The 26334-nt window shown below is 39.8% G+C and overlaps 2 protein-coding genes across 4 annotated transcripts; one reads left to right on the forward strand and one right to left on the reverse strand.

Annotated features, from left to right (window-relative positions):
- ZNF10 (zinc finger protein 10) lies at positions 337-14678 on the reverse strand. Of its 3 annotated transcripts, XM_005691316.3 has the most exons (5): positions 14504-14678; positions 11060-11149; positions 9308-9434; positions 8947-9042; positions 337-4596 (listed from the first exon to the last, which is right to left on the reverse strand). In XM_005691316.3, exons 2-5 carry the CDS (start codon positions 11090-11092, stop codon positions 3137-3139), a joined length of 1716 nt encoding a protein of 571 aa, XP_005691373.1. In that variant the 5' UTR covers positions 11093-11149; positions 14504-14678; the 3' UTR covers positions 337-3136. The 3 variants fall into 3 exon arrangements, with proteins under 3 accessions (XP_005691373.1, XP_017916957.1, XP_013826024.1); XM_018061468.1 differs by lacking the exon at positions 11060-11149; XM_013970570.2 differs by lacking the exon at positions 14504-14678 and having other exon boundaries at positions 11060-11983.
- On the forward strand, positions 14811-25954 carry ZNF891 (zinc finger protein 891). Its single transcript, XM_013970572.2, has 2 exons — positions 14811-14934; positions 24039-25954. Exon 2 carries the CDS (start codon positions 24152-24154, stop codon positions 25787-25789), a length of 1638 nt encoding a protein of 545 aa, XP_013826026.2. The 5' UTR covers positions 14811-14934; positions 24039-24151; the 3' UTR covers positions 25790-25954.

The raw sequence follows: 26334 nt of genomic DNA on the forward strand, positions 1-26334 counted from the left end.
TTTTGTGTAATTTACTCAGCGTTCAAATGTTCTTTTGATGAATTTGTCAGGGAGAAAGTGGTCTCCCCATCCTATTCCTCCACCTCTTAGGACCATCCCCTAAACTTGTCAATTTCTACAAATGCCTCTGAACTTAAAGATCAGTGTGGGGAGAATTACTCTCCTACTATATTGAGTTTTTCCATCCTTGACCATAGTGTATTTCTCCACTTATAATCTGTTTATTATGTGTTTTCTGTGTTCCCGAATGTCTTTCAGCAATGTTTTATACTTTCATTGTATAGATCTTGCTCAATTCATTAAATATACTTAAATATTTAATATTTTTGTATCATTGCAAATAGGATGGTATTTCATTTACAAACCGTTCACTGCTTATACAAATCAATTTTTGTACATTGATCTAGTATCGTGCAACCTTGCCAATTCCCCGTTTTAAAAGTTCCAGTAGATTATTTGTAGATAAGAACTTTCGAAGAAAAAGCATTCCATCACTGAAGAGACTGTTTCCCCCATCCTAAAAAGGAATATATATTCTTTGAAGAGACTTCGGAAAGAAAAGTACCAAGAAAAAGAAAAGTAAACACCAATTCTCCCAATATGTAGGCTGTTATTATCTTTTGACAAATCTCCTTAAAGTTTTGAGTGAGATTCATTTCAGTTGTTTGAAGTTAATTTATTTTACATATCTGAGCTTACTCTATATTGACAATTATTTATCATGCTTTTTTCATAACATCACAACTTTTTTCATGTTATCAAGCTTTCTGTTTGTGAAACTTTAATGTCTATATATAACAACTTTTCTATTATCCATTTTTAATATTGAAAATTTTACAGTATTGTAAGTAATGCTTCAGTGATCATCTACAGACATACATTCCTTAGGGTGTTAATAATAGTAACATTATTATTATTAATAGCTAAACACATACAGTACTTCCTATGTGCCAGGCACTGTTTCAAGTACTTTACACATTATTTCACTTAATCCAAACAACTACCTTCAGAGGTAGATACCAGCAGTATCTCCACTACACAGTTCAAGAAAACTGAGCCATGGGTTATCAGAAATTCTAAGAGGCACAGCTGAGGGGCTCCTCTTTTACACCCACAAAGAATCACTGCTTGCAATCAAAACCATTTCTGGTAGGACTACATTAAACACATGAATGGTGTGTAATCACTGAGGAGTTACTCAGCCATAACTGAGGTGCCAGGAGGTTCTCAAAATATGAGGCCTGGGCCAACTCGCTCCTCCTCAACTGCACCAGGAGGAATGAGCTGTGACCTCTCACTTCTGCAGGTCTCAGGTCTCTCAAATCTAAGGAGCATTTCTAGATTTGTCTTGGGAGAGAAAGCCAGGGCGTTGTCCTGTTGTTCTCAGTAGTATATCATTCAGCAATCATTGAGCATCTACCATATGTACCAATATGTATCATTTGCTAGAAAATGGCAAATGATGGTCAGCCCCTTCTCCCACCCCAGCCCCCTACACACACACACACACACACGAGCCAGAATGAAACAGAATTAAAACAGATTCTCTATCTAAATCTGTTTTGGGTCATGGACTTAACAGAAAATATGAAGACTAGGATCCTCTCCCTTGAAGGGAAAACCTCTGTATAAAAGAGATTGCTTTTGCAAACAAGATTAAAAGTTGTTTACTGATCCACATAAATATATCCAAACACCCACTGAGGGTGAGTGATTCCTTGGGTGATAAGTTCTAATGTGGTTAAAAGGGAAGATATGTGTGACTGGAAGGGAAATGGGAACTCAGCCAGCAATTGAGTCAGTTTAAAGTAAACGACAGACAGTTTAGTGGGACAATAAAGTAATATTAATAATTGCAGCTAATGTAATAAAGCACTTCATACATGTCAGGCATATTCTGCTCTGTTTGTATGTTACTTGTTTACTACTAACCACAATCCCATGAGGTAAGTGATGTCATCCCTAATCTGCAGAGAAGGACATCTGTAATTCAGGCACAGAGAGGCCAAGCAGCATGCCCAAGGTTAACCAGCAAGTGATGGACAGAGGTGGGATTTCAACTTGGGAGTCCAGCTCAAATATATACTCTTGACCACTGCTTTCTTCATAAAGATATGAGACTACTTTGGAAGGAGGGTCGCCTTGGGCAGCACTGTTTAAGAGCATACTTGTGCTAGGTATTGCCCACGCACCCGCTCAGGATCAAATGGAGACCCTTTCTAGTGTGCCCAAATTTGCCACTCTTTTAGGTCCCAACATCCAGAGAAGCATTGTGTTTAAGCTCCCAGGAGCCTTTGGCAGCTTGTCCCAAGGAGTACAACTCTATGACTCCAAACAACTTAGAAGTGATGGGAAAATTTGCTAGCAGGAGGTTCTCAAGCTTCACTAATAGCGGAATAGAGAAAACAATATCCTTTTTTAATATTTAAAAGTATCTTCAAATTGTTACAGTGACACTGGCTAGACTATAAAACTTATTCATAATTCCATTATCTAACAACTCAATTTTGTTCATTTATCCATATACATGTTTTCAGTTCTTGCCCACATGCAAATATATCCAACCTGGGTAGTACTGGTAGTAAACTTGTTCTTCCTTCACCATTTTTCATGATAAGATCTTCCCTGCTGCTAGCCAAAGTGTGGTTTACACCAGACACATAAAACTAACTGAACACTACAAAGTGTCCCAGGAGAGAGGGATGATCAAGTGAAAAATGGGATATTAACTCACTGGAATACAATTTTCTATTGTCTGTTACCATAACTACACCCATTTTTTATTCTCCTCAGCAACAGCTTTCATTTATCTTTTTGAGGTAGCGCTCTCATTTGTTTTGAAGCAAACAAAGCTGGATCACTTACCAACAACTCACTTACCTAATGGTTCCTTCTCAGATTTTAGCATTTAAGGTTTGTCCATGAATGCTCCCAGACCAATTACTTTTGTAGGAATTTGGAAAAAGAAGACAATCTGACGTGTTAAGGTGAAATTTTTGTGTTTTTCCCCCTCCAGGGCCAACTTTCTAGTGCACATAAGTGTAGGAACAAGATTGAAAGCAACTTCTCTCCAAAAGGAGCTCTCAAGTGCTAAATAAAGTTATTGTTCTTTGGGAAGTAGTCCATCTTTATGACCTTAATATGCATTTTCCCGAATAAGATTTGTCTGGTATCTAATAACATTAGGGGTATTAACAAGTGCTGTCCCACACTGATTACATGTTAGGAACTGCTCTCCAGTATGAGCTATTTGATACACTATAAGTGGAGAGTTCTGGCTGAAGATGATTCCACACTGATTACATTTATAGGTCTCATCTCCAACATGAACCCTCTGATGCTTAATAAGGTCATTCTTTCTAATGAAGGCTTTCCCACACTGACAACACTCATATGGTTTCTCTCCAGTATGAATTCTCTGGTGCACAATGAGGGCAGAACTCTGGCTGAAGGATTTTCCACAGTCATGACATTCGTATGGCTTCTCCCCAGTATGGGTTCTCTGATGTGAGAAAAGGTGAGAGCTTCGACTGAAGCATTTTCCACAGTCTTTACACTCAAAGGGTTTCAGCCCAGTGTGAGTTCTGTGATGGACAACAAGGTGAGATCTCTGGCTGTAAGACTTCCCACATTCACTGCATTCATAGGGCCTCACTCTAACATGAGTTCTCTGATGCAGAATGAGATGTGTGCTCTGTCTGAAAGATTTCCCACATTCAGGACATTCATAGGGTTTCTCTCCAGTGTGAGTTCTCTGGTGCCTAATAAGCCTAGAGCTGTGAACAAAAGACTTCCCACACTGACTACATGTGTACAGTTTGTCTCCTGTATGAGTTCTCTGATGGGTAACAAGGTGAGAGAACCAGCTGAAGGATTTTCCACATTCTTTACACTCATATGGTTCTTCACCAGTATGAGTCTTTTGATGTCCTATGAGGTGAGAACTTCGGCTGAAAGATTTTCCACATTCCTTACATTCATAAGGTTTTTCTCCAGTATGAATAAGACGGTGCCTGGTAAGATTAGAGCGCCAGCTGAAGAATTTTCCACATTCCTTACATTCATAGGGTTTTTCTCTATGCGCACCCTTTGATATACCAAGGGATGTACCATGAGTAAGAGAATTGTTTTCAGGGCATCTATATGATTTATCTCTTGCTTGAGTTCTTGGAAATTGAATAAGGCGGATGTTTTGACAGAAAGTTTGACTGGATTCATTACTGTTCCTTGCACAACTTTCCTGATGGCCACTGAAAACCAAATTGTGTTTCGAACCTTTAGGATTTGAATCATGTTTACAGAAATACTCTTGCAGTACTAGTTGAGCAGGCAGAAAACAGTTTCCCCTATACTTCCCACTTTCACATACTCTCTCCTGAGGAAGTACTTTCTTTTGGGTGAATGCCACTTGTCTCAGATGTCTCTCCTGGCTGTCCTGGGGCCTGTCCAACTGACCACCACAAGTCCAGACTTCTTCCAGTGACAAATACCAGAGATCACTCTTTGCCATTCTTTCCATTTTAACATCACAGGAGTATTTATCATTAGAAATGCTCTTAGTGGAAGTTGATTTAATTTCAACTGAAGTTTCCAAATCTGAAAGAAATGGAAAAGCTTCTATAACTAAAAGAAGTATTAAGGTCAGAATGGTAGGATGGATGTAGAAAAAAGTATGTTAAGTCCTGTACTGTTGCTTTCAAATATGGTTTTATAACTGTGATAGAGAAAAAGGGATAGAAGACTCATTGACAGGAAATGTGATGGGCTATAATATGCATATAAAAGGAGCAAAGAGAGTAAGAGAAGCCACAGGATTAGCTGTGACATGTGGGATCAAGATATTCAGTGCTGGGGTGGCAGTTTAGGAAAACCACAGAAGGGGCTGCTGCCATTACCTAATTCAACTAATGATGATATAAGGGCCTAATGGGTCTTCTTGCTGCCAGGCCTTTCTCTGACATGAATTCTTCACATTCCTAAACCAAGAACACAGCTCTATGGCAGGAAATGGTTCTTATGTATATCACCAAAGCAGTGCAGAATAATTCCAAGTGTCTGACATGGCGAACCTTTCAGAAAGGCTGTGTGACAGGCTGGAAGAGCAACTGCACCTAAGTTACCCAGATATGGCTGCTAACCTAAGCTTTGCCACTACTAGTGGTGAATTTAGACAAAGTGCTAAACTTTTCAAAAATCATATTGCTTATCTGTCATCTAAGGACCTATAAGGTTATCCTAAGTATCATATAAGGTGGAAGTTCATCACCAAAGCAGTACAGTTTGTAATGCTCACTGCTGGCATCATTCCCGCCTTCTGCTTTGATTCCTTTGTTCTGAGACATCAAGACTTTATTAAAATTGACAGGACTAACACAGAATATTAACTCAGAACCTGAACCCTAATTCACATTCTCCTGGACTTTTCGCCCTTCTACTTATACACATGCATACTACTGCAAGTTACTTTCCCTGCTTCAGAGCCTGTATTTGTTTCTCAATGCCTTTTGGCTAAAATGTTTGTTTCTGAAATCTAGAAAAAAATCCACAATTTACCCAATATCACCTCTTCCTATGTAAGTGGGGCAATATCTATTCTTACCTGACATACAGGGTGAATTGTGTTCCCCAAAGAAGATATGTTGAAGTCTTAACCCCCAACATTACAGGTTATGACCTTATTTGGAAATAGGATCATTGCAAAAGTAATTAGTTAAGATGAAGTATTACTGGAGTAGGAGGACCCTAATCCCATCTGACTGGAGTCCTTACAAGGAAAGGAGAGGAGACACAGAGACAGACACACAGGGGAGGTGACCATGTGAAGATGGAGGCGATGTGTCTACAAGCCAAAGGGCACCTGGGGCACCAAAGTTAGGAGAGGCAGGAAGCATCCTCCCCTGAAGCCTCAGAGGGCACACAGCCCTGCCTACACCTTGACTTCAGACCTCTAGAACTGTGAGAAAGTAAATGTGTTGATTTAAGCCACCTGATTTGTGGAACTTAGTTTTGGTTGCCACAGGAAACTAAGACACCTGGCAAAACAATCCCTGTGCCAGGCTCCTAACTGCCTTCTTTGTACAACCCAATCCCCATTCCCAGTCCTAATTTTCATTCACAATTTTGTTAGTCATTTGTTTCTTACCCACTCTGATTTCTTTTTTAAAAAAATTGTGATTAAAAAAATACATATAACATAAAATGTACCTATGGCTGATTCTTGTTGATGTATGAGAGAAAAAATACAAAATTCTGTAAAGCAATTATCCTTCAATTAAAAAAAATTTTTTAAATGTACCATCTTAACCATTTTTAAGTACATGATTCAAGTATTAAGTATCTTCACATTGTTGTGCAGTCATCTCCAACAGCTGTTTTTATCTTCTAAAATGGAAGCTCTATACTGTTAAACAATAATACTCCAATCTTCTCTCAACCCAGTGCTCAGCAATTACCAGTATATTTTGTGTCTTTATGATTTTGGCTACTTCAAGTGCCTTATATATGTGGAATGATACACTATTTGTCCTTTTGTGACTGACTTATTTCACCCAGCAGACTGTCCCCAAAGTTCATCCATGTTATAGCAAAGTGCAGTTATCTACTTCCTTTTAAAGGCTTAACAACAGAGTTCATTGGGCTTCCCTTTGGCTCAGTGGTTAAGAATCCACCTGCCAATGCAGGAAATGTGGGTTTGATCCCAGGTCAGGAAGATCCTCCTGGAGAAGAAAATGGCAACTCACTCCAGTCTTTTTGCCTCGAAAATCCCATGGACAGAGAAGTCTGGCAGGCTACAGTCCATCAGGTTGCAAAAGAGCTGGACATGACTAGCAACTAAACAACAAACAGCAATAAAGTCCATTACACTTACAAATACCTCTACCTTGATGAGTTTTGATAGGTACATGCCATCTTTTTCCTCTCCTCTACTCCATGCATCAAAATCCCATGGATAAGTTTTTCACACTACAAATGCCAGCTGGAAAATTCTAAAATGAACACATATGATGAGGGGTGGAGCTGGGTATGGATGGACAAGTCTGAGTAAAGCAACAGAAAAATTAAATGTATTAAAGTCCTAAAAATATTCCACATATTCTGTAACATGGGAGATAACCCACCTGAGTTATCTTCAAAATCTGTAGCAGCCATTAATGAACTCATCTGAGTTTTTAAAGCCATCACCCATAATACTTTTCATTTTAATAATGAAGTTCCCGTGGCTTGTAGATTCCCTCAAATTCCAGGTGATTAAGCACATGTATGGAACTTTAGTATTTCTTTGACAATAAAATTTACACCAAAATGTAAACTGTTGGTTATACAGTTATTTTTGGATACTTGTCAACAGATAGGCATCCAGGAACTCAACACAGGATTGGAAAAAATACAGATAGGAAAAAATAGGGGAAAAAAAGAAACAGAGAACAGTTTTTCCTGCCATGGCTCCAAAGCAGCTGAGGGATCAAGTACTTTCCAGTGTCTAAGAGACCTTCCCTGAGACAGGTATTTGATACAGTCATCTACAAGGCCCAGTGTAAAAAGGTCTGAAACAATTTATGACATTTAAACAATTTAAGACATTTATGACATTTAAGAGTAGAGACAGGATTTCCCTAGTGGCACAGTGGATAAGAATCTGCCTGCCAATGCAGGAGACATGGGTCCAATTCTGGTCTGGGAGGATGCTGGATGCCATGGGCAACTAAGCCCATGCATCACAACTACTGAAGCCTGTGCACCCTGAGGCCTATACTCTGCAACAAGAGAAGCCACTGCAATGAGACGCCTGTGAACCACAACTAGAGAATAGCCCCCACTAGCTGCAACTAGTGCCAACAGCAATAAAGACCCAGCACGGCCAAAAATAAATAAATAAATTTTTAAAAAGTATAAACAAAATGAAAGCTCAGAAAACCTTAAGGAACCTGTACTTAACAAGTCAAAAGTTTTCACAAAGAATAGGAGGTGAAACTTCTAGCATGACTGAGACTCTGGTTACATCACACGGGAAGCCTGAAATGCAGGGAATGCCTGGTATGTGTGGATGTGTCAGAGGGAAATGGTTGTGGAGGGTTACAGCATGCCTGGACTGCACTGAGCCTGGGGGGCCATGGTGCCCACAAGGGCACAGGGGTCACTGGCACGTGTGCTGGCTTCTCTGCCCCATGTGAAATTGACCACAGGCAGCATGATCCAGACCAGGATGGCTGGGCCAAGGAGAAAGATGTCAGGGCACTGAGCTTAGAAACAGAGGTCAGGGAAATGATCACTCAGTGGGAACAGAGGAGGAGGAAGATGGAGGACTGCCTTCTATTTCTTAGCCCAGAAGGCTGATCTGCTCTACACAGGGGAAGTTGGAAAAAGGAATGATGCTAGGAATCCTCATAACAATCAGCAAATTGGAGATGTTAAGATTAAAATGAATAGGAGTAAACTGAAAAAGAACATTAAATAAAGCTAGATGACAGTGAGAAAACAGGTGTTTTTGAGAGCAGCAATTCTGGGAAGGAAGGAGAGTTACGTCAACAAGGACTGTTGACAGTGAGTTGTCTGTAGCCGTCTTCTACCTGGCAGAAAACAAACCCAGAGCAGGAGTGGGCGATGAGGTCCCAGAGCAGAGCTTACACAAAGCAGCAGAATGAAGGCTATGGGAAGGGACACAGGACAGGGAAAGGACAGTTAAAGATGAGAAGTAATTCTATGATAAACAAGAGGGTGCAGATGCTAGAGCTAGTGGTAAGAATCAAGAAAGCACTATGAACAGGGCTGGAGCCAAGCACATCCACAGAAAGATAATTTTCATGAATGCAAATTGAAGTGTGACAAGACTGAAGAAGGCAGCTGAGCAATGCGGAAACAGAAGGTAAATAAACTCAGTCCTTGTCTTTGAAATATGGAAAACTAGAGACCAGCAATTCCTTCTCTGAGCAGGGGTCTGGTCCTTACCTGGATGGGTCTCTTGGTGAATCTCTCTCTCCACCAGCCACGGCTCCTCCCCCTTCTCCAACCGCAGGATCACATCTGGTTTGGGAAGCTGATGCCCTGTTTACAGTGAAAGATAAAGTACTGGGCAAGGGTTAGGAGCTCTGGGCTAGACACAAAGAAACATCCCAGTTCAAGCCCAACTCCTGACCCTTCAACAGTCCTGTGGGGGCTCTGAAGAATAGACAAGGTAGGGCTACAGAGGCAGCAAAATATATACTTCTTAAAATATAAAACATATAATTATATGCAAAATATACAATTTCTTAAAATTCAACAAATCAAAACAATTCCCACCCACTGCACAAAGAGAGGTTGGTCTCACCTAAAGACACCAGGTTTCTGTAGTTTTCCAGCATCACATCTTTGTACATGATCTGCTGAGCAGTGTCCAGCAGTTTCCACTCTTCCCTGGTGAAGTTCACAAGTATGTCCTTGAAGGTCACCAGTGTCTACAACATGAAGCAAATGTGAGCCTGATGTGTATCTCTGCTCCCCCACTTTCCCAAATATTAACAGGAAGATTAGGCAGATAGCCCTTGGGTAGTGAAAGAGAATAGAACAGAATTTATTCTAGGAATGAGTAGTATTTATGTCTACTTCTGGTCAACCCCTAAAAGGAATGCTATGCACTGTCTAGAAACCAGCTTCATGTTACACTTTAGGTTAAGAAACTGTCAGAAACACTCTCATTTAAATCAAGTATGTTGTAAACAGCTAAAGCAAGGAGAATCAGTTAATCTACACTTATGTGAAATAATTAGAACTTAATACAAGGCAGGAAAAGGAGGGAAAAACAGTCTTGAATTCAAGTACAACTTAACACTTAAGAAACCAATGTGGCCATGTTTCATGACCTCAAATAATTTCTAAAACATTTTTCTTAAACATTGGTAGGCATTAAAAAATGGAGAAGAGCTTATATTTTATGGCAACAAAATAACAGATACAGAAGCAAGGTTTTTATCAGCCACATCAAAAAGAACTGTAGATGACACACAGAAGGAAAAAAACCCATTTGAATGACTGAGTGTTTTTCATCAAAGATCTGTGAAGATAAAAAGATAGTGGAATAGTGGGCGTTTTTAATGTTGAAAGAAATGAACTGTCATGCAAGAATTTCAATGCTAGGTGAAAATATCTTTCAGGAATGATGAAAAATACATTCTCAAATAAAGTTAAACAGGATTTGTTACCAGCAGACCAGCTCTAAAGGTATGCTAAAGGGAATTCTTCAGGCAAGGAAAATAATACAAGAGAGAAATTTTACATCTAAGGAATGACAGATAAGAAAGACAGAGAGCAAATATTTGGGGACTTCCCTGACGGTCCAGTGATTAAGACCCTGGGCTTACAATGCATGGGGTGTGGGTTCCATCCCTGGTCAGGGAACTAAGATCCCACATGCCATGTGGAGTGGCCAAATTAAAAAAAAAAAAAAGTAAGTATCTGGATAAATACTGTAGATTATTTTTCTTAAATCCTTCAAAATATGTAGGACAGCCCAAAGCAAAGGCTATGTTCTCTGGTAGGGTTTTCAATACACATGAAACATGAGGGGGTGATCTAGGGGAGAAGCTGAGAGAGGCTAAAGGAGGGTTCCCGACCCAGTAACTCTGTCCCCAGAGGATCCACCCTCCCCCAGGCTCTTCCTGTCTTCATTTTAGTTACTCCTGGATAATTACACAACTTATCCCCAAGCTCCTCCAAACAGGCAGTCCCCAGGCAGGAACTAACAAGCCAGCCACACACCCAAGACTACCAGGGACCAGAGAATCCCTCAAAAAGGCACCAGTACCCCCAGTTCTGTGATCATCTTTGAGGGAGAAAGCTTGCTGTGTGCTCAGTTCCTCACTGTGGACAAACAGCATCTCATTAGAATCCTTGATAATCCACACATTTCTGTCCAAGCTGTGTTTCTTTGATATGAAAGGAAATAAAACAACTATAAATAAAGCAAACAAAATAGTGCCAGTCTGCAGGGGGAGGTGACTGACATATGGATCCCTTAAGAACCTTTAACCAAAAATGGATTCCCAGTTGGAAAACAAAAGAGAATGAAGGCAGCCCAACTTACGTGGGACCGGGCAGTTAGCAACTCAGCCTCCATGCCCTCCTTGTTCCTGACAAAACTTCCTGAGAAGCAGGAGATATCGAGCAAGTGAAGCTGTGGGAAAGGAAGAAACTTGAGGAGAGGTGCTGTGATTAGGGGCTCGTTAATCATGAGCCTAGATTCCCTCAGACCAGCTGCATGTACCTACACACCCACACAGAAGACATCAGACTGTTCCAGAAATACATGTACAGTGATCAAAATCCCCAGGAGTAGGAAGAAAAGAGCTCCAAAGACTGCCTCCCCTCCACAATCTCTAGATTTCTGTGTTAAATTTTATTTGGAATTGAATGGTTCTAATACTATATTGAATCCTTTCTCTTGTTTAAAAAATCTCTTTTATTATTCAAGTATAGCGATTTTCTACTTTGTGGTAGTTCCAGATGTATAGCAAAGTGACTTAGTTACACGCACACACATACATTTTTTCAGATTTGTTTCCCTTATAGGTTAAAAAGAAATCATACTATAGTTGATTCAAATCATATGTCTGTGTCTGGTTTATTGCGCTCAGTATAATATTTTTGTTAACTACAAATTGGCACTTGTCATCTACCTCTATAATGATTAAGTCATATGCTGCTGCAGCTGCTAACCTTCAACATTCCCTGAAAGGAGTTCAGGGTGGAAAGCAGAAACGAGGTATTCTGTGCTCGGTGGGGGCAAAAACTGACAGGATACATCTTCAGTTAGATAGTTTTCAGGAGCAGATTTAAGGAGCCCAATTCTTGTTTCTCTTCATATCTAGAAAGCACCGAAATCCTTCATGTTGATGATTGTTCCTTGTGACAAGCAAAAGCTTCACCAGACTAGCAGAAACCTTTGGGAAGATATGTCGGAGAAGGCAATGGCACCCCACTCCAGTACTCTTGCCTGGAAAATCCCATGGGCAGAGGAGCTTGGTAGGCTGCAGTCCATGGGTACGTGAAGAGTCGGACATGACTGAGCAACTTCACTTTCACTTTTCACTTTCATGCATTGAAGAAGGAAATGGCAACCCACACCAGTGTTCTTGCCTGGAGAATCCCAGGGATGGGGGAGCCTGGTAGGCTGCCGTCTATGGGGTCGCACAGAGTCAGACACGACTGAAGTGACTTAGCAGTAGCAGCAGTACTTGATTGAATGAATTCTCCCTTCAACACAATCACAAATATACTGACTTTCTCCCCTGCCTCTTTGGAACAGTTTCTCAGAGTGGTCTCAGATGTTGTCTCCCGGGCTCCAGTCCTCGTTTTGCCCCAAATAAAACTTAACTCACAACTTTCATGTTGTGCATTTTTTCAAGTTGACATTTTGGTTCATACAAGTTGTAGCCTGAACCAGCATTTCTCTCTTTTTAATGGCTAAATAATATTCCTCTGAATAGATCCACCACATTTTATTCATTCATCTGCTGATGATTATACCTAAGAGTGGAATTGCTGGCTTATATGGTTACTTTATGTTTAGCTTTTTGAGGACCCATTGAAATGTTTTCCATAGTGACTACATCATTTTATTTTCACACAAGCAACATACAAGGGTTGCAACTTCCCCACATGCTTGCCAACACTTGTTATACCATCTTTTAAAATTATATACCATCCTAGTAGACAGTTAACTATAGTCGACATCCCTAATGTGACTAACACTTTTTTAGCTGGCATTCTGGATGGGCTTCCTTAGGTGGCGAAGGGGTAATGAATTTGCCTGCCAATGCAGGAGACATAAGAGATGTGGGTTTGATTCCTGGGTCAGAAAGTCCCCTGGAGTAGGAAGTAGCAACCCACTCCAGTATTCTTGCCTGGAAAATTCCATGGACAGAGAAGCCTGGCAGGCTACAGTCCATGGAGTTGCAAAGACTACAACATGACGAGCATACACACACAACTTGGATGACAATCTGTCTTCCCTCTTACTTCTGTTTTTTTCTTTAACAGTATATTCTGCATATGAAGTATAGCTAGAACTTATATTTGTCACCTTCTCCATATACTTTGGGTGGGATCTATATAATTTTGATGTCAAACTTTTTGTCAACCTCTTGAGAAATGACAACCTCTTCTTTGATATTCATACCAGATGTTAGATTATGTACAAATTTGATTGCTTTAAGTGCTCTAGTGTCAAGAGAAAACAAAAAATATAATTATGAGATGAGTCTGAAAAATAAAACTAGTTTAAACACATACACACTTCTAGTTAAACTATTTGATTCAAACAACAAAAAGAGAAAACTCAACAACTGAGGAGAAGGCGATGGCAACCCACTCCAGTACTCTTGCCTGGAAACTCCCATGGATGGAGGAGCCTGGTAGGCTGCAGTCCATGGGGTCCCGAAGAGTCGGACACGACTGAGTGACTTCACTTTCACTTTTCACTCTCATGCACGGGAGAAGGAAACGGCAACCCACTCCAGTGTTTTTGCCTTGAGAATCCCAGGGACGTGGGAGCCTGGTGGGCTGCCGTCTATGGGGTTGCACAGAGTTGGACACGACTGAAGCGACTTAGCAGCAGCAGCAGCAGCAGCAGCAACAACTAAAGGAGCTAGACATGCAGGTTTTTTTTTTTTTTTTAAAGACCAACACAAACTTGTTCTATTTTAAACACTGAAAATACTAATATGACACACAATTCTGAGGAAGATAAATGATAAAATAATTTCAATACGTAAAAAGTTTTTAGAAATAGAAATTGGCCCAGCTCTTTTTGGCACAAAACTTATTAAATAAAACTTATTTTATCAACGCTTGGAGCATATAACTTTTACAGTATCCACGACTAGAATACAGTGAAAGTGAAAGTGAAGTCGCTCAGACGTGTCCGACTCTTTGCGACCCGCACACACACACACATATATATACCAACTCCATTGTTCTTGTCTGGAGAATCCTAGGGACGGGGCAGCCTGGTGGGCTGCCGTCTATGGGGTCGCACAGAGTCGGACACGACTGAAGTGACTTAACAGCAGCAACACATATATATATACATATTTCAAAACCAGTATAACCGCGTCGGATTTCTTTTATGAACGTTAACACATTCACAGTTAAGAAATTTCCTGCCCTAACAAAAAAATAGCATGATCAGATCACGTTTAGCAGACGCTGGAAAGGCCAGATGCAAAAATTTAAACCTCTGGCCTCAGCTGGGAAGAAAAAGGAAACAGGAACAGAAGAATCCTTATTTCTCATCGCTGAGACTATGTGGCTCGGACTCTCCAACACCGTCCTGCGCAGCGGGCATCAAGGTCCAATCCCACCAGCGCGACCGCGAGAATCCAAGGGGCTCCGGGGATAGCTCAGCCCAGGAAGACCATAGGGAAGAACCATTGTTGGTGAAACGATCGTTCACCTCAGGGATGAGGTGAGCAAACCGCGGTACCCGGTCCTCTAGCAAGCAAACCACGTCCAGCCCTCCCATGCATACCTACGATCGGCACCTGCAGGCGCAAAATAACCGTCACAAAGGCAGCAGCTCTGCTTGCTAGCTCACAGCCGGGCTCCCGCGCCTCGCGGGTCCACAGGGCAGGCGGCTGCAGCGTGGGCCCCGCCCGGCCTCTTGCTCCGGCCCCAGCAGCCCACGCCGCGCCCCAGCCCCTCGCGCACGCGCTCCACGTCCACTCACGACCAGCCGAGAAGCATATCCGAACGCAAAACCCAGAGACGCTCCGTAGGGTGGCGCGGGGGCTCCTGGTAAATGTAGTCCTGGCCCTGGCTCCGCGGCCAGGCGAGCGCGCGCCCCTGCCCTGCTGCTCTCGGATGAGAGCATCAGCTCGGCTACCTGCACCTTGTGCTCGCTGCTCCCTTTCCACCGCGGCCTGGTGGTTCCGACCCGAGGGGCGTGAACCTTGAGGACAGGTGAGCGCGTAGGCTCACGGACGTCAAGGAGATGCGGTAGGGAGAGGGGACAAGGGGCTGCTGGGTTCGCCAGGCCGTCGGCCGTGGGTAGGGGGCGGCTTTCTTGTCGCCCGGGTTTCCTGGGAAGGACTCAGGCTCGGGGTGGGTGTTTTGGGGTGAGCAGCGCCAGGCGCTGGGGAAAAGTCTGGCTTTCTTCCGTGAGTGAGAGGAGCAGAGGCGTCCAGCTTGTACTTCTTACTTTATCCTGGTGCCTTTTTTTCAGTCCGTCTTAACACCTGTCAGTTGAAAAAAAAAGAGCATAACCTAAAAGTTGAGAATTATGTTTTTTTTAGGGGGTGTACTGTTGAGAAATTAAGCCAGGGAGCAGCCTCTCAGCTCTGAGGAACCTTCCCAAGAGGTAAGGGGGGAGCCAGGATATACAGGAGATTTGCGATAAAAGCCAGGTAGTTAGAATAAAACAAAATTACATTAATTAAAGAAAACCAAACATCAGGTTAATGATCTTAGCACATTTCTATGTATGGGAAGATGTAAGAGCCTGGGCTTATTGAAAGCATTCCTCTGATAGGATTTTAACTCTTCAGGGACAGTATCCTTTGTTTCTCCATCCTAAATCCCTTCAGGGTGCTGATCTGCAGTGGCCACATCACCTGAAGGCTGCAGCATTCTTTGCTGATATGGCAGTTGACATTCTTGTAACACAGTGGTTCCTCTTGGTCATAACATTTCATGACAGTTCTTTTTTTTTTTTTTTTTTGACTATGCCGTGGCGTGTGGAATCTTAGTTTCTACCCCAGATAGAACCTGTGCCCCCTGCCGTGGAAATGCAGAGTCTTAATCACTGGATCATTTGGGAAGTCTGCATGACCAATTTAGTCCACTGTGCTGGGAAGGCTCTCATTCCTAAATGAGGAAAAGATTCTGTTGATAGGCCATTTGATGTGCTGAGGATTTTTGTTTGGTCCTTGGTGGCTCAGATGGTAAAGAATCTGCCTGCAGTGCAGGAGACCCAGGTTCAATCCCCCGGAGAAGGGAATGGCAACACACTCCAATATTCTTGCCTGGAGAATTCCATGGACAGAGGAACCTAGCCTGCTACAGTCCATGGGGTTACAAAGAGTGGGACAGGACAGAGCGACTAACACTTTCACTTTTTCACTTTATGTTTTTTTGGATTAGACGCTGTTGATCGTCTAAAATTCTCTGGATTGCTTGTATTATTATGATCCAGTAGATGTTTTCCCTTGTTGCTTCTAACCATATTTAGAGTTGTACTATTACACTAATTATGTGTAGAGTTATATATATGATTAACTGTTTTGAGATATTAATTTTGTTGGAGGCCTGGTTACGCATTGTGTAATGCAAGAGACAACAGTCTTGTAAAACAGAATATAATGCAACTGGTAACATTAATACCATAGCAGAGAGAGACACAAGGCATAAATAATTTGAAAATGAGAGAGAGCAAATTAAAACAATGATTAGTATAACTAGTTGTAATCTTGACATAATAGGCCAAGTCATCTGGAGTCAGTCAGCTGGAGAAGCCAAATTATGGAAGGATCAGGTAGAGAGAAAAAGATAAATGTTTTATCTTTGTTTACAAAAGCATTCTTCTTAGAATGACATGGTCAAAGGTCTAATTACAAGGCAATAGCCAAGAAACTTGCATATTTCTGTGACATAAAACATTTCAATAACTAGAATTATGACTGGTAACATTATACCAGGACATACCATATTTTTAGAAATTCCAAATAAGTTTTGGAATATCTGTATTAATGACATTTACTGATACAATATGACCTAAGATTTATCTCCAATCACCCGACAATGCTTCTCAAGTAATTCAACATACCAAGTAAGCTTAGTTTAATATTCTTCTGTGAGATGTCTCAGGGCTCCTTTGAAGCATCTCAGAGTTGGCTAAAGGTTAAAAGAACTTTTTTTAGTTAGAATTTGACATGTACAAAACTACTTTTTCAGGGCTCCTTTTCTACAAACTTTCCAAAACTTTCTGTATCCATATTAGGTTGTCCCTTATTATTATTATTTTTTATCAAGAATTAAGCAACTACAGGACAAAATCACCCTTATTTACCCAACAAATTCACTTCTATTCTTCATACCTTCTTTTACTGAAAACATAAATTCTAATTCCCTTGCACATTAAAATGCTTTCCTTAATATTTATTAATTATATTTCAGTTTTAACCCTTAAAACCTTAATCTCTAGGGAAAACGGACATGCAGTATGTAGTTGTGAACTGTTTGTCATAGCAGCATTTCCTGGTTGGCAAACTTGGAATTTTCCATAACCCCTAGTAACATAAATTTTCTGATTTCTTTCTTCAGTGTCTTATAAGACATGTGTCTAAAAATCCCAAACATCTTTAGTTTCTGTCTCATAAGGAGACAAAAGGAGGTAAATTTAGACCTGTTTACCAATTAATGTTCACGTGTTTTATCTTACCTGAAATGACCTGGCTATTTAATGAATTCCCATCATTTAGCTTAACTTAGCAAAACTCAAGTTACTAAAAATCAGGAGAAACTATTTTAGATATATAATTATTCCTAAAGAGTTCACTTGAAAACTCTTACCTCATTTACTTTTATAAGTTATGAAAATACCATCCTACCAAGTTAATTTTTTGCTAACAAATCTGCAACAGAAATAACATGAACATATTGACCTTCAATAAACCTAGGTACAATAAAAATAAGACCTGTCTATATTGAATAAACCAGCAAGCTTAAGCTAGCTTTAATACCAGATGTTAATTAATATTGAGTATTTCCTCTAAATCATGTGAGCCTGGAATTCATTCTGACCAGTTTCTTTTATATTTTGAAATATTTAATTTGTAAGTGCTTACTTATAAGCCAATTAAATAGAACTCTTTATAAGTTTAATTTTGATAATATTTTCTGAAGGTAGAGACATCTATATGTATAATGTGTACACACACATATAAACAGACAAAACTAGAGATCTCATGGCATCAGTTAAAAAACTTAGTTCTGAATCAGGTATTACAATATAGATTTAGTTTATAATTAACAATGGGAATAAATTAAATATGCTTGCTTAGATGATTAAGGCTTTATTATTTGTGGAAAAAAATTTTAAGATTCTGTTTGTCCTTAATAAACCTTTAAGTAGGCTATGAATCAGATTTGGGGTGAGATGATTTCCAAATAAACTGAAAATTAAGAGTTCTGTGTACTATTCATAGAACTTTAGGGTTCACTGTCTTCAAAAGCTTGAGTAAGGCATTCAACAAAGGCCCTCTGAGTGCACAGATTAGACCCAGAACAAAATCTATGTTATTAATTTTGTTAGCCCCTGAATATTGGTCCCAGTTTTTACTTTATATTGTATGACTATATTGGTTTCCTTTAGTAAGTTTAATATTTCTTGAGGGGCATATCTACATGCTGTCTTATAATAACAATACCAAGCAGGGGACATAGTACCCATTGGTCCCCAACAGTAAAGGAAGCCTATCAACAAGTCTTGGTCTTACAAGGAGTCATGGAAGCTTTGCCTTCTTTTATCCCCTGACCTTTTATCTATTTTACGTAAAATGTTCTGGGGTCCCTAGTAAAGGGTTGAACCAAGGGACTCAGGCCTTTTTTTGTCAATCTTTTAACTTGGTTAATTGGCCTGTTGCCCCAAGTAATTGTTGGTCAGCTATCTCAGTGTTAATTTTTTCTAGCCCTTTATGTGTGTGTGTGTGTGTGTGTGTGTGTGTGTGTGTGTGTGTGTTTGGTTTGATCTCGGTGGCCTTGGGCTGCAACAGCTTCAGTTCGTGGACAGAGATTGAGGTTGAGTTGTGGGACTGAGAGTACCGAATCCTAGGGATTAGACTAGTGGTCAGTGGCAAGGCCCTGGCGCTTCAGCTTTGCAGAAAATAAATCCCACAAAGATGGAAAGTAGTGAAACAAGTAAAGTGTTTATTAGGAGGAAAAAAGAATCCATTACTTGTGTATAGACACATGGGTGGACTCAGAGAGTTGCACCCTTGGGGCAGTTTAAATCACTTACATGGAGCATTTCTTCTGGTTTTCCTTTGGTCAGTCCTTTTTGATTTGCCTGATTTGGAGTACATATTTGGTATGTCTCAGGATCCTCCCACGCATCTCTTAGCCAAGATAGGTGCTACAGCAGAGGCCTATGGGTAGTTAGCCTCATTTGCTATGGGATGGCACCCCCTAGTTTTTGTCCCCTAAGGAACTTTTCTATGTTTGTGTAGTTGGGGAATCCTCCTGACTTTAAGAATGAAAAATAAGTGGTCACTTATCTTTTGTCTGGCCAAGGCCCAGCTTCCTCAGTTGTCCTGCTATTTTCATCTTGGAGTATGGATCCACAGAGAATGAAACTCCAATTGTTTGCCCTGAGGGCCATCTATCTCCTGAAGTGAAGGTGAAGTCGCTCAGTCGTGTCCAACTCTTTGCGACCCCGTGAGACTGTAACCTACTAGGCTTCTCTGTCCATGGGATTCTCCAGGCAATAATACTGGAGTGGATTGCCATTTCCTTCTCCAGGGGATCTTCCTGACCCAGGGGTTGAACCCGGGTCTCCCGCATTGGAGGCAGACGCTTTAACCTCTGAGCCACCAGGGAAGCCCATAATCTGAAATTTATGGAATTATGTGCTGTATCTGTGTTGAAGTGAAGGTGAAAGTTGAGTCGTGTCTAACTCTTGGCGACCCCATGGACTATATAGTCCATGGAATTCTCCAGACCAGAATACTGGAGTGGGTAGCCTTTCCCTTCTCCACGGGATCTTCCCAACCCAGGGCTTGAACCCAGGTCTCACACATTGCAGGCAGATGCTTTACCAGCTGAGTCACAACAGGGTAAATAAGGTAGACTTGTTTGGGGCCCTTTAATGTTGGGGACCAATGGGGATCCCTTTGGCCCATCCAACCTGAGATAGTATTGCATCAAAACTTTTTGTTTTAATTCCCTTAATGTCTGTTTTATTTATCCCATTTCTTAATAACCATCGAGAGATTTATCTTTTTGGGGATGAGTCACTTTAAAATTTCCCCTTGTTAAGAAAAAGTTTGTAGACTTTCCCTTCAGTTTTTTAAAATTTCTTGTTAACTTACCTAATTAACAGTAACTTGTTTTTATTAGCATCTGTAAGATCCATTGAGGGGAAGCAGAGGCCACAAATAAGACTTCGCAGACTGTTTTTTTGTCTGTTTTAAATTAAAAGAGTTCTTAGGTTAATCATTTTGTGTGTGTGTGTGTGTGTGTGTGTGTGTGTGTGTATGTGTGTGTATAAATAATTTTATAATTTTTCCACCATTTAATGTGGTTTATTTCCCCCCATAAGTACCAAGAAAACAACTGTTTATAATGAGAGCTCTTTAAAAATGTACCAGTTTAGAAGTTTCTTCCATTTGATGGCTCCATCATCTGGCCATTAATGAAATATATGATAGTAGTGACTCAAACTAATAAGATGCAAGAGGCTTTCCTACAAGACAGTATAAAGGATGCTTAGAAGGTTTACTCCTAAAAAGAGTTTAAGAAAGTGAAGATCTTCATTATACAGACCGACACAATGAAGGTTAGGATGGCAAAAAGCCCCTAACAGTTGGTACAGTCAGACGAAAGACTGATCAGAACCCCAGTCTATTTGTCATCAAATGAACATGGTATGTGTGCCTTTTGAATGGCAGAGACCAAGTTCTCAAGTCACACACACATCTACCACACAAGATGAACAGATAGAACGTTTAGTCTCAAAGACACAGGAAAGAGAAATGCAGGTTTACTCTAGAAGGGCTTTTATCTTTAAGGTCAGAATTCTGAAAAGATGTTTTATCAAGCTAACTTTCTCTAACTTGACTGTGTATGCAGGAAAAGGGCCCCATCATAGTCATTTTCAGGGTGAGATTTCCTTTAATCCCCAATTAAGTAGGTTCTTGCAAGTATGAGCTCTGTATGTACATAAATCTGGCTAGGGTGTTAGTTGGAGGTTGGCTTTCTGATTCCCCTAGCTTATCTGAGAGAATCTATTTCCCATTTTAAAATTGAGTTCGTTGAGGATAAAATTTACCAGTGAAATTGTGTGGTGGACCAGTGTGCTGCTTATGAGCTTAATTCCTCTAGGTTTTTACCCTGGAGTCTTCTCTGCTCCTCTAATGTGTCTCAGTTATACCTCTGGTAGTAGAAGACCATCAGGGTGCTTTGATCACAGAGTGGCTAGTTCCTATTTCTGTCCCCAGGAGAGCAAGTTTTTAAAGTTAAGTTGAATGGATTTCCCTATAGGGACAGCTGGATACTATGAAGATTTGCCTTTACCACTTCTGCAAGTTTCTCAGTTGCCTGAGAAAGCCATTGCTGGCCATGAGATGTCCCTTCTTCAGAGCTGAAAGCTATCGTAATGTTTTCACTTTTATTCTGACAAATTCTTGTTAAGGTAGCCTTTTGAGGAAAAACATCAGGTCAACCTCCTACCTAACCACTCAGCCCAGATTACTCAGTGTCTTTCTTAGTTTAAGTGTCTTTCAATTGAACAAATCCTGCTGTCTTTTATCCTGAGTCCCCCAGGATCTTCCAACTGTGTATGTGAAGAGGGGTGGTGGCAGTGGTACTTTTTCATAGTGTCTGTCAACCAAGCGACCCTAGTATCTTTCACCTGGTGAGCCAAGTACCTGTTATACACCCCCAAATAAAATGCAGTATCATCAGCAAGTAATTGGGAGAACCAGGAGAACCAAGAGAGATTCACCCATATTCATATTCAAGTTCAAACTTGAATTCTTTGAGGAGGCAGATGGGCACAGGAGGCCTGTACTAAGACTCTGGCTCATTGTAGAGTTCATGTGAAGGAGAGAAGTCAACTCTGGGTCCCTTAGTTGGTTGCCAGAAATGTTAACTGAAAAAAATACACAACCTGAAAGTTGAGAATTATATTTTATTCTGTGGATCTTCTCAATAGCTTTGAGAGATTGCTCCAAAGAGAAGGGAGGAGCCAGGAAATATAGGAGTTTTTATAAGAAAGACCTGGTAGTCGGAACATCAAAAAAATACTGCTAATTAAAGAAAACTAGATATCTCAGGTTAATGAATTTAGCACTTTTTGTGTATGGGAAGGTGCAAGAGTCCGGGTTTATTGTAATCATTCCTTTGCTATGCACCTTATCTATCTAGGGTCAGTATCCTGTGTTTCTCCATGCTGAATCCCCTCAGGATACATAGTCTAGGGTGGCTGTAGTGGCTGATGGCTTGAAGGCCACAACATCCTTTGTTGTGACATCTTTTGTCCGCACACCTTAATCTGTTACTGAGCTGTATCACAGTAATGAGATATTGTTTCTCTGTGGCAAACTTGAAATTAAAGAATGTAAGATTGTATGAACGTTATTTCAACCATGAGTCAAAGAAACAAGGTGGGAGAGGGGTTAAACATTTATGAGATAACAGAAAATTTTCAAGACTGCCTGTTGTGTTTGACATTAAGGAATTATTACTAGTTTTGTAGGTGTGATAATAGTATCTTGGTTATGAGTTTTTAATTTCAGAGATAAATTCTGAAATATTTATGAGTGATACATCATTCCCAGATCTGTTTCAAAACAAGAGTGATGGATACAAGAGTGTTGATTATACCCTGACGTTATAATAACAATAATAGTTTTTCTGCTTTTCAACCATTCCTGCATTCCTGGTTAAACCCTGCTTGAATGTGACATTGTATTATTACTTTAATATACTGCCATATTCAATTTACTAATATTTTACTTAGAACTTTTCAATGTTCATAATTAAGATTGCACTTTAATCTTTCTTTGTACCATCCTTGCAAGATTTTACTAGTCTCATGAGTAATTCGAGAAGCACAGATTTTTTTCTTCTTTTTGGTAAAATGATCTTTCCCTTGAAAGTTTTGGGCTCAAAATCTTTTGGGATAGATATTGGACTTCTGATTCAATTTTAAATGGTAGTGATTAATTTCAGTTTGTAGTTGTTAATTGAGTCAGTTCTGGGCATGTGTGATGGGGAGTGTTCTGGATACTCAGGATACCTGGCAAGGAACAAATCAGATGTATATTTCTATATGATTTACATTAAAATGACAGTCTTATGTACACTTCTGGATTAGGTACATAAAATCTACCTGTTGACAATTTTTGTCTAAATAAAAATGTGAGTTCTCTAATTTTGTCCATTAAACCTGAACTCTATTAGAGTATAATACTGAGATAGAAGTCTTATATTTGAAAGTTATTAACTAACCTTAAAAAAGTGAGATTTGTAAAAATATTAGCATAATATATTATTGCATGATTTCTTGTGATCCTTAAAGTCTCCAAGCATTCCTTATTTCTACTCACATAAAGTGTCAGTTGTTTCAATATTTATATTATAAAAATTATTCAGGAAGTATTATACCATCTGAAATTTAAAGGCCTCAGTCTCAAAACTTAGAACATAGCTCATGCCTCTTTGTTAACCCCATTCAAGTTTTAGATAGAATGAATTGTCATAAGGAAATATGGACTTTGAGGACAGAGATTAAATTGAAGGTAATCAAATGAACATATGTTTCAATATGTTTCAAAGTCACGTTTACCTTAAACAGCTCCAATAAAATTATAAGTAGGGTAGCAGCCAAATCATTAGTCCTATTAATTATATGTAAGGTTGTTTAGGTAAATACTTAGTTACATATACAATAAATAAATTTACATAAAACAGTTGTGATTAGCAGGAAAATTATTTTTATTTTAAAAAGTGAACTGAAAAAGTAGTAAGGTATGCATGAAATTCAAGAAACTGCGCCTTTTTAAACTGATTCTCTTTGACTTCAATTTTTTAAAATCTTGTTTTTCTACCCAGAACTGAGTAGTAGTCTACAGGAGAAGCCAGTATAAATAATCAAGGCAGCAGTTCTAGAAGGGGGCCAAAGATGACTATATTGCATATCGATACAGATCCCAATAAATGTTTTAAATTGATGAGACCTTGCTGGAAGGTACAGGGGAGGGTCTACAATTTTTTTTTTTTACCTTGCTTCCCATGGAACCCTGTTTTTACCTTTCTTCTTTTACCCGAACCTGCCTCTTTGGCTACAGGGAGGACACCCAGTGAAATGCATTCCTGACCTGATTGGACCAGAGAAACAAAAAAAGAAGTATCCAGATCTCAGCCCTGTTGTGCAGGTGGATGTCACATTCAAACGCTCAAGATGGCAGCCACTGACCTATCCTCAGTATGGGCTCTGCCTGCACAGGACTCTGCCTGTTTCTATATGAGAAATACTAAGGGGGAAAGGATAGTGCCTGGATTTCCAGCAACTTGGTTACAGGGACCAATGTCTTTTAAAGATGTGGCTGTGGAGTTCACCCAGGAGGAGTGGATGATGCTGGACTCTGCTCAGCGAAGTATGTACAGAGATGTGATGTTGGAAAACTATATAAATCTCACCTTAGTGGAATATCAATTATGCAAGCCTGTGATCTCCCTGTTGGGTCAAGAAGACATAAGAACTGTGAAAAGCAGAATTCCCCAAGGCACCTGTTCAGACTGGGAGATTCAATTAAAAACCAAAGAGTCAACTTCTAATCAGAATATTTTGGGTGATAAATCATCTGGTGGCATGAAAATAATAAGATTCACAATGGATGATTTGTCTTCTACATTAAAAGAAGACTGGGAATGCGGTAGGATCAGAAAACAGCACAAGATCCCAGAGGGAATTTTGAGGCAAGTGACATTTACTCAAAAGAAGACAGCATCTCAGGAGAGATTGTTTGACTATCATGAATTAGAGGAAAACTCTAAACTTAGATCAGCACTTGTTTTTTCAAGGAGAGTTTCTACCAGTAAACATTGCCATAAATGTTACTTAAATATTGAGTGTTTGAAACATAATCCAACCCTAAACAATTTTGAAAATATCTCTGTAAGTGAGAGGCTCCGTGAAAGTCATGAATATGACAGAACTCTGTGGCATCTTGAAAGGACTCAAATAGCACAGAGAGTGTACACATATTGCAAATGTGACACACACTTCAAACATAATAATATGCTTCCTATATGCAACAATTTTTGCATGGTGGAGAATTCCTGTGAATGTAATAAGAACAAAATCTTTTGTCATCATTCATCCCTTGAGCAACAGGAGCAAACTCCTACTGAAGAGAAACATGAATGTAATCAGTGTGGAAAAACTTTCAAAAGGATTTCTAATCTTATTTTGCACCAGAGAAGTCACATGAGTGAGAAACAATATGAATGTAAAGAATGTGGGAAAATCTTCAATGATTCCTCAACCCTAAGGAGACATGTAAGAACTCACACTGGTGAGAAACCTTATGAATGTAATCAGTGTGGAAAAGCTTTCAGTCAAAAAACATCTCTTAAGGTTCACGTGAGAACTCACACTGGAGAGAAACCTTATGAGTGTAATCATTGTGGGAAATCCTTTGGCACAAGTTCTTACCTTATAGTGCACAAGAGAATACACAGTGGGGAGAAACGCTATGAATGTGATGACTGTGGAAAAGCCTTCAACACAAGCTCTCACCTTAAAGTTCACAAGAAAATACACACTGGAGAGAATCTTTATGAATGCACTGACTGTGGGAAGGTTTTTAGTGGTCTCTCATCTCTTAGAATGCATGTGAGAACTCATACAGGGGAGAAACCCTATGAATGTAAGGAATGTAGGAAAACCTTCAGTGTTTCCTCTTCTCTTAGAAGACATGTGAGAACTCATACTGGAGAGAAACCCTATGAATGTATTCAATGTGGAAAAACCTTCAGTCAGAGTTCTTCAGTTATTATACATAAGAGAATTCATACTGGAAGAGAAACCCTGTAACAGTTAAGAATGTGAGGTTGCCTTTTTCATTGTCTTAAGGTGGATTTCAAGGTCATTGTTTCAGTGTCCTCTAAAATAAGCATTTGAGGCTATCAATAGTCCTATAAACACACCTATAGCTATATAACACATTTTGGTCTAAGATAATTTGTTTTTTTTTTAAAATAAATTTATTTATTTTAATTGGAGGTTAATTACTTTACAATATTGTATTGGTTTTGCCATACATCAACATGTATCTGCCACAGGTATACACGTGTTTTTAAATCTAAGTGTTGTCTAATATTCACTATGATGTTGTCTTTTTTGATACATAACTGTTTAAAATTATGTGTTTTTAATATGTTTGCAGTTACCTTATTGATTAAGTTAATTGCATTAAGTTCAAAGTATCTGAACTATGTGATACTACTTTACTAGCATTTTCTTGAGAGTTGCTTTCTGGCCTGGTGTGACAGATACTGCTAGTAGCTAAATGAATATTCAGTTCATCCCTCCCTATTGGCAATCCTATTTTAGCTTATATCAACATGTCTAATTATAGA

This window comes from Capra hircus, chromosome 17, assembly GCF_001704415.2.
Source record: "Capra hircus breed San Clemente chromosome 17, ASM170441v1, whole genome shotgun sequence".
NCBI classification, from domain to species: domain Eukaryota; kingdom Metazoa; phylum Chordata; class Mammalia; order Artiodactyla; family Bovidae; genus Capra; species Capra hircus.

Bases quoted from the DNA above. Each gene is read 5' to 3' on its own strand.
- ZNF10 (XM_013970570.2), bottom strand. From the start codon at position 11,206: ATGATTAACGAGCCCCTAATCACAGCACCTCTCCTCAAGTTTCTTCCT. The intron at 9,435-11,059 runs GTAAGTTGGGCT...TTCATGTTGTAG, and splicing joins TGCTAACTGCCCGGTCCCAC to ACACTGGTGACCTTCAAGGA. The intron at 9,043-9,307 runs GTGAGACCAACC...CACTGTAAACAG, and splicing joins CAGAAACCTGGTGTCTTTAG to GGCATCAGCTTCCCAAACCA.
- ZNF891 (XM_013970572.2), top strand. From the start codon at position 24,152: ATGGCAGCCACTGACCTATCCTCAGTATGGGCTCTGCCTGCACAGGAC.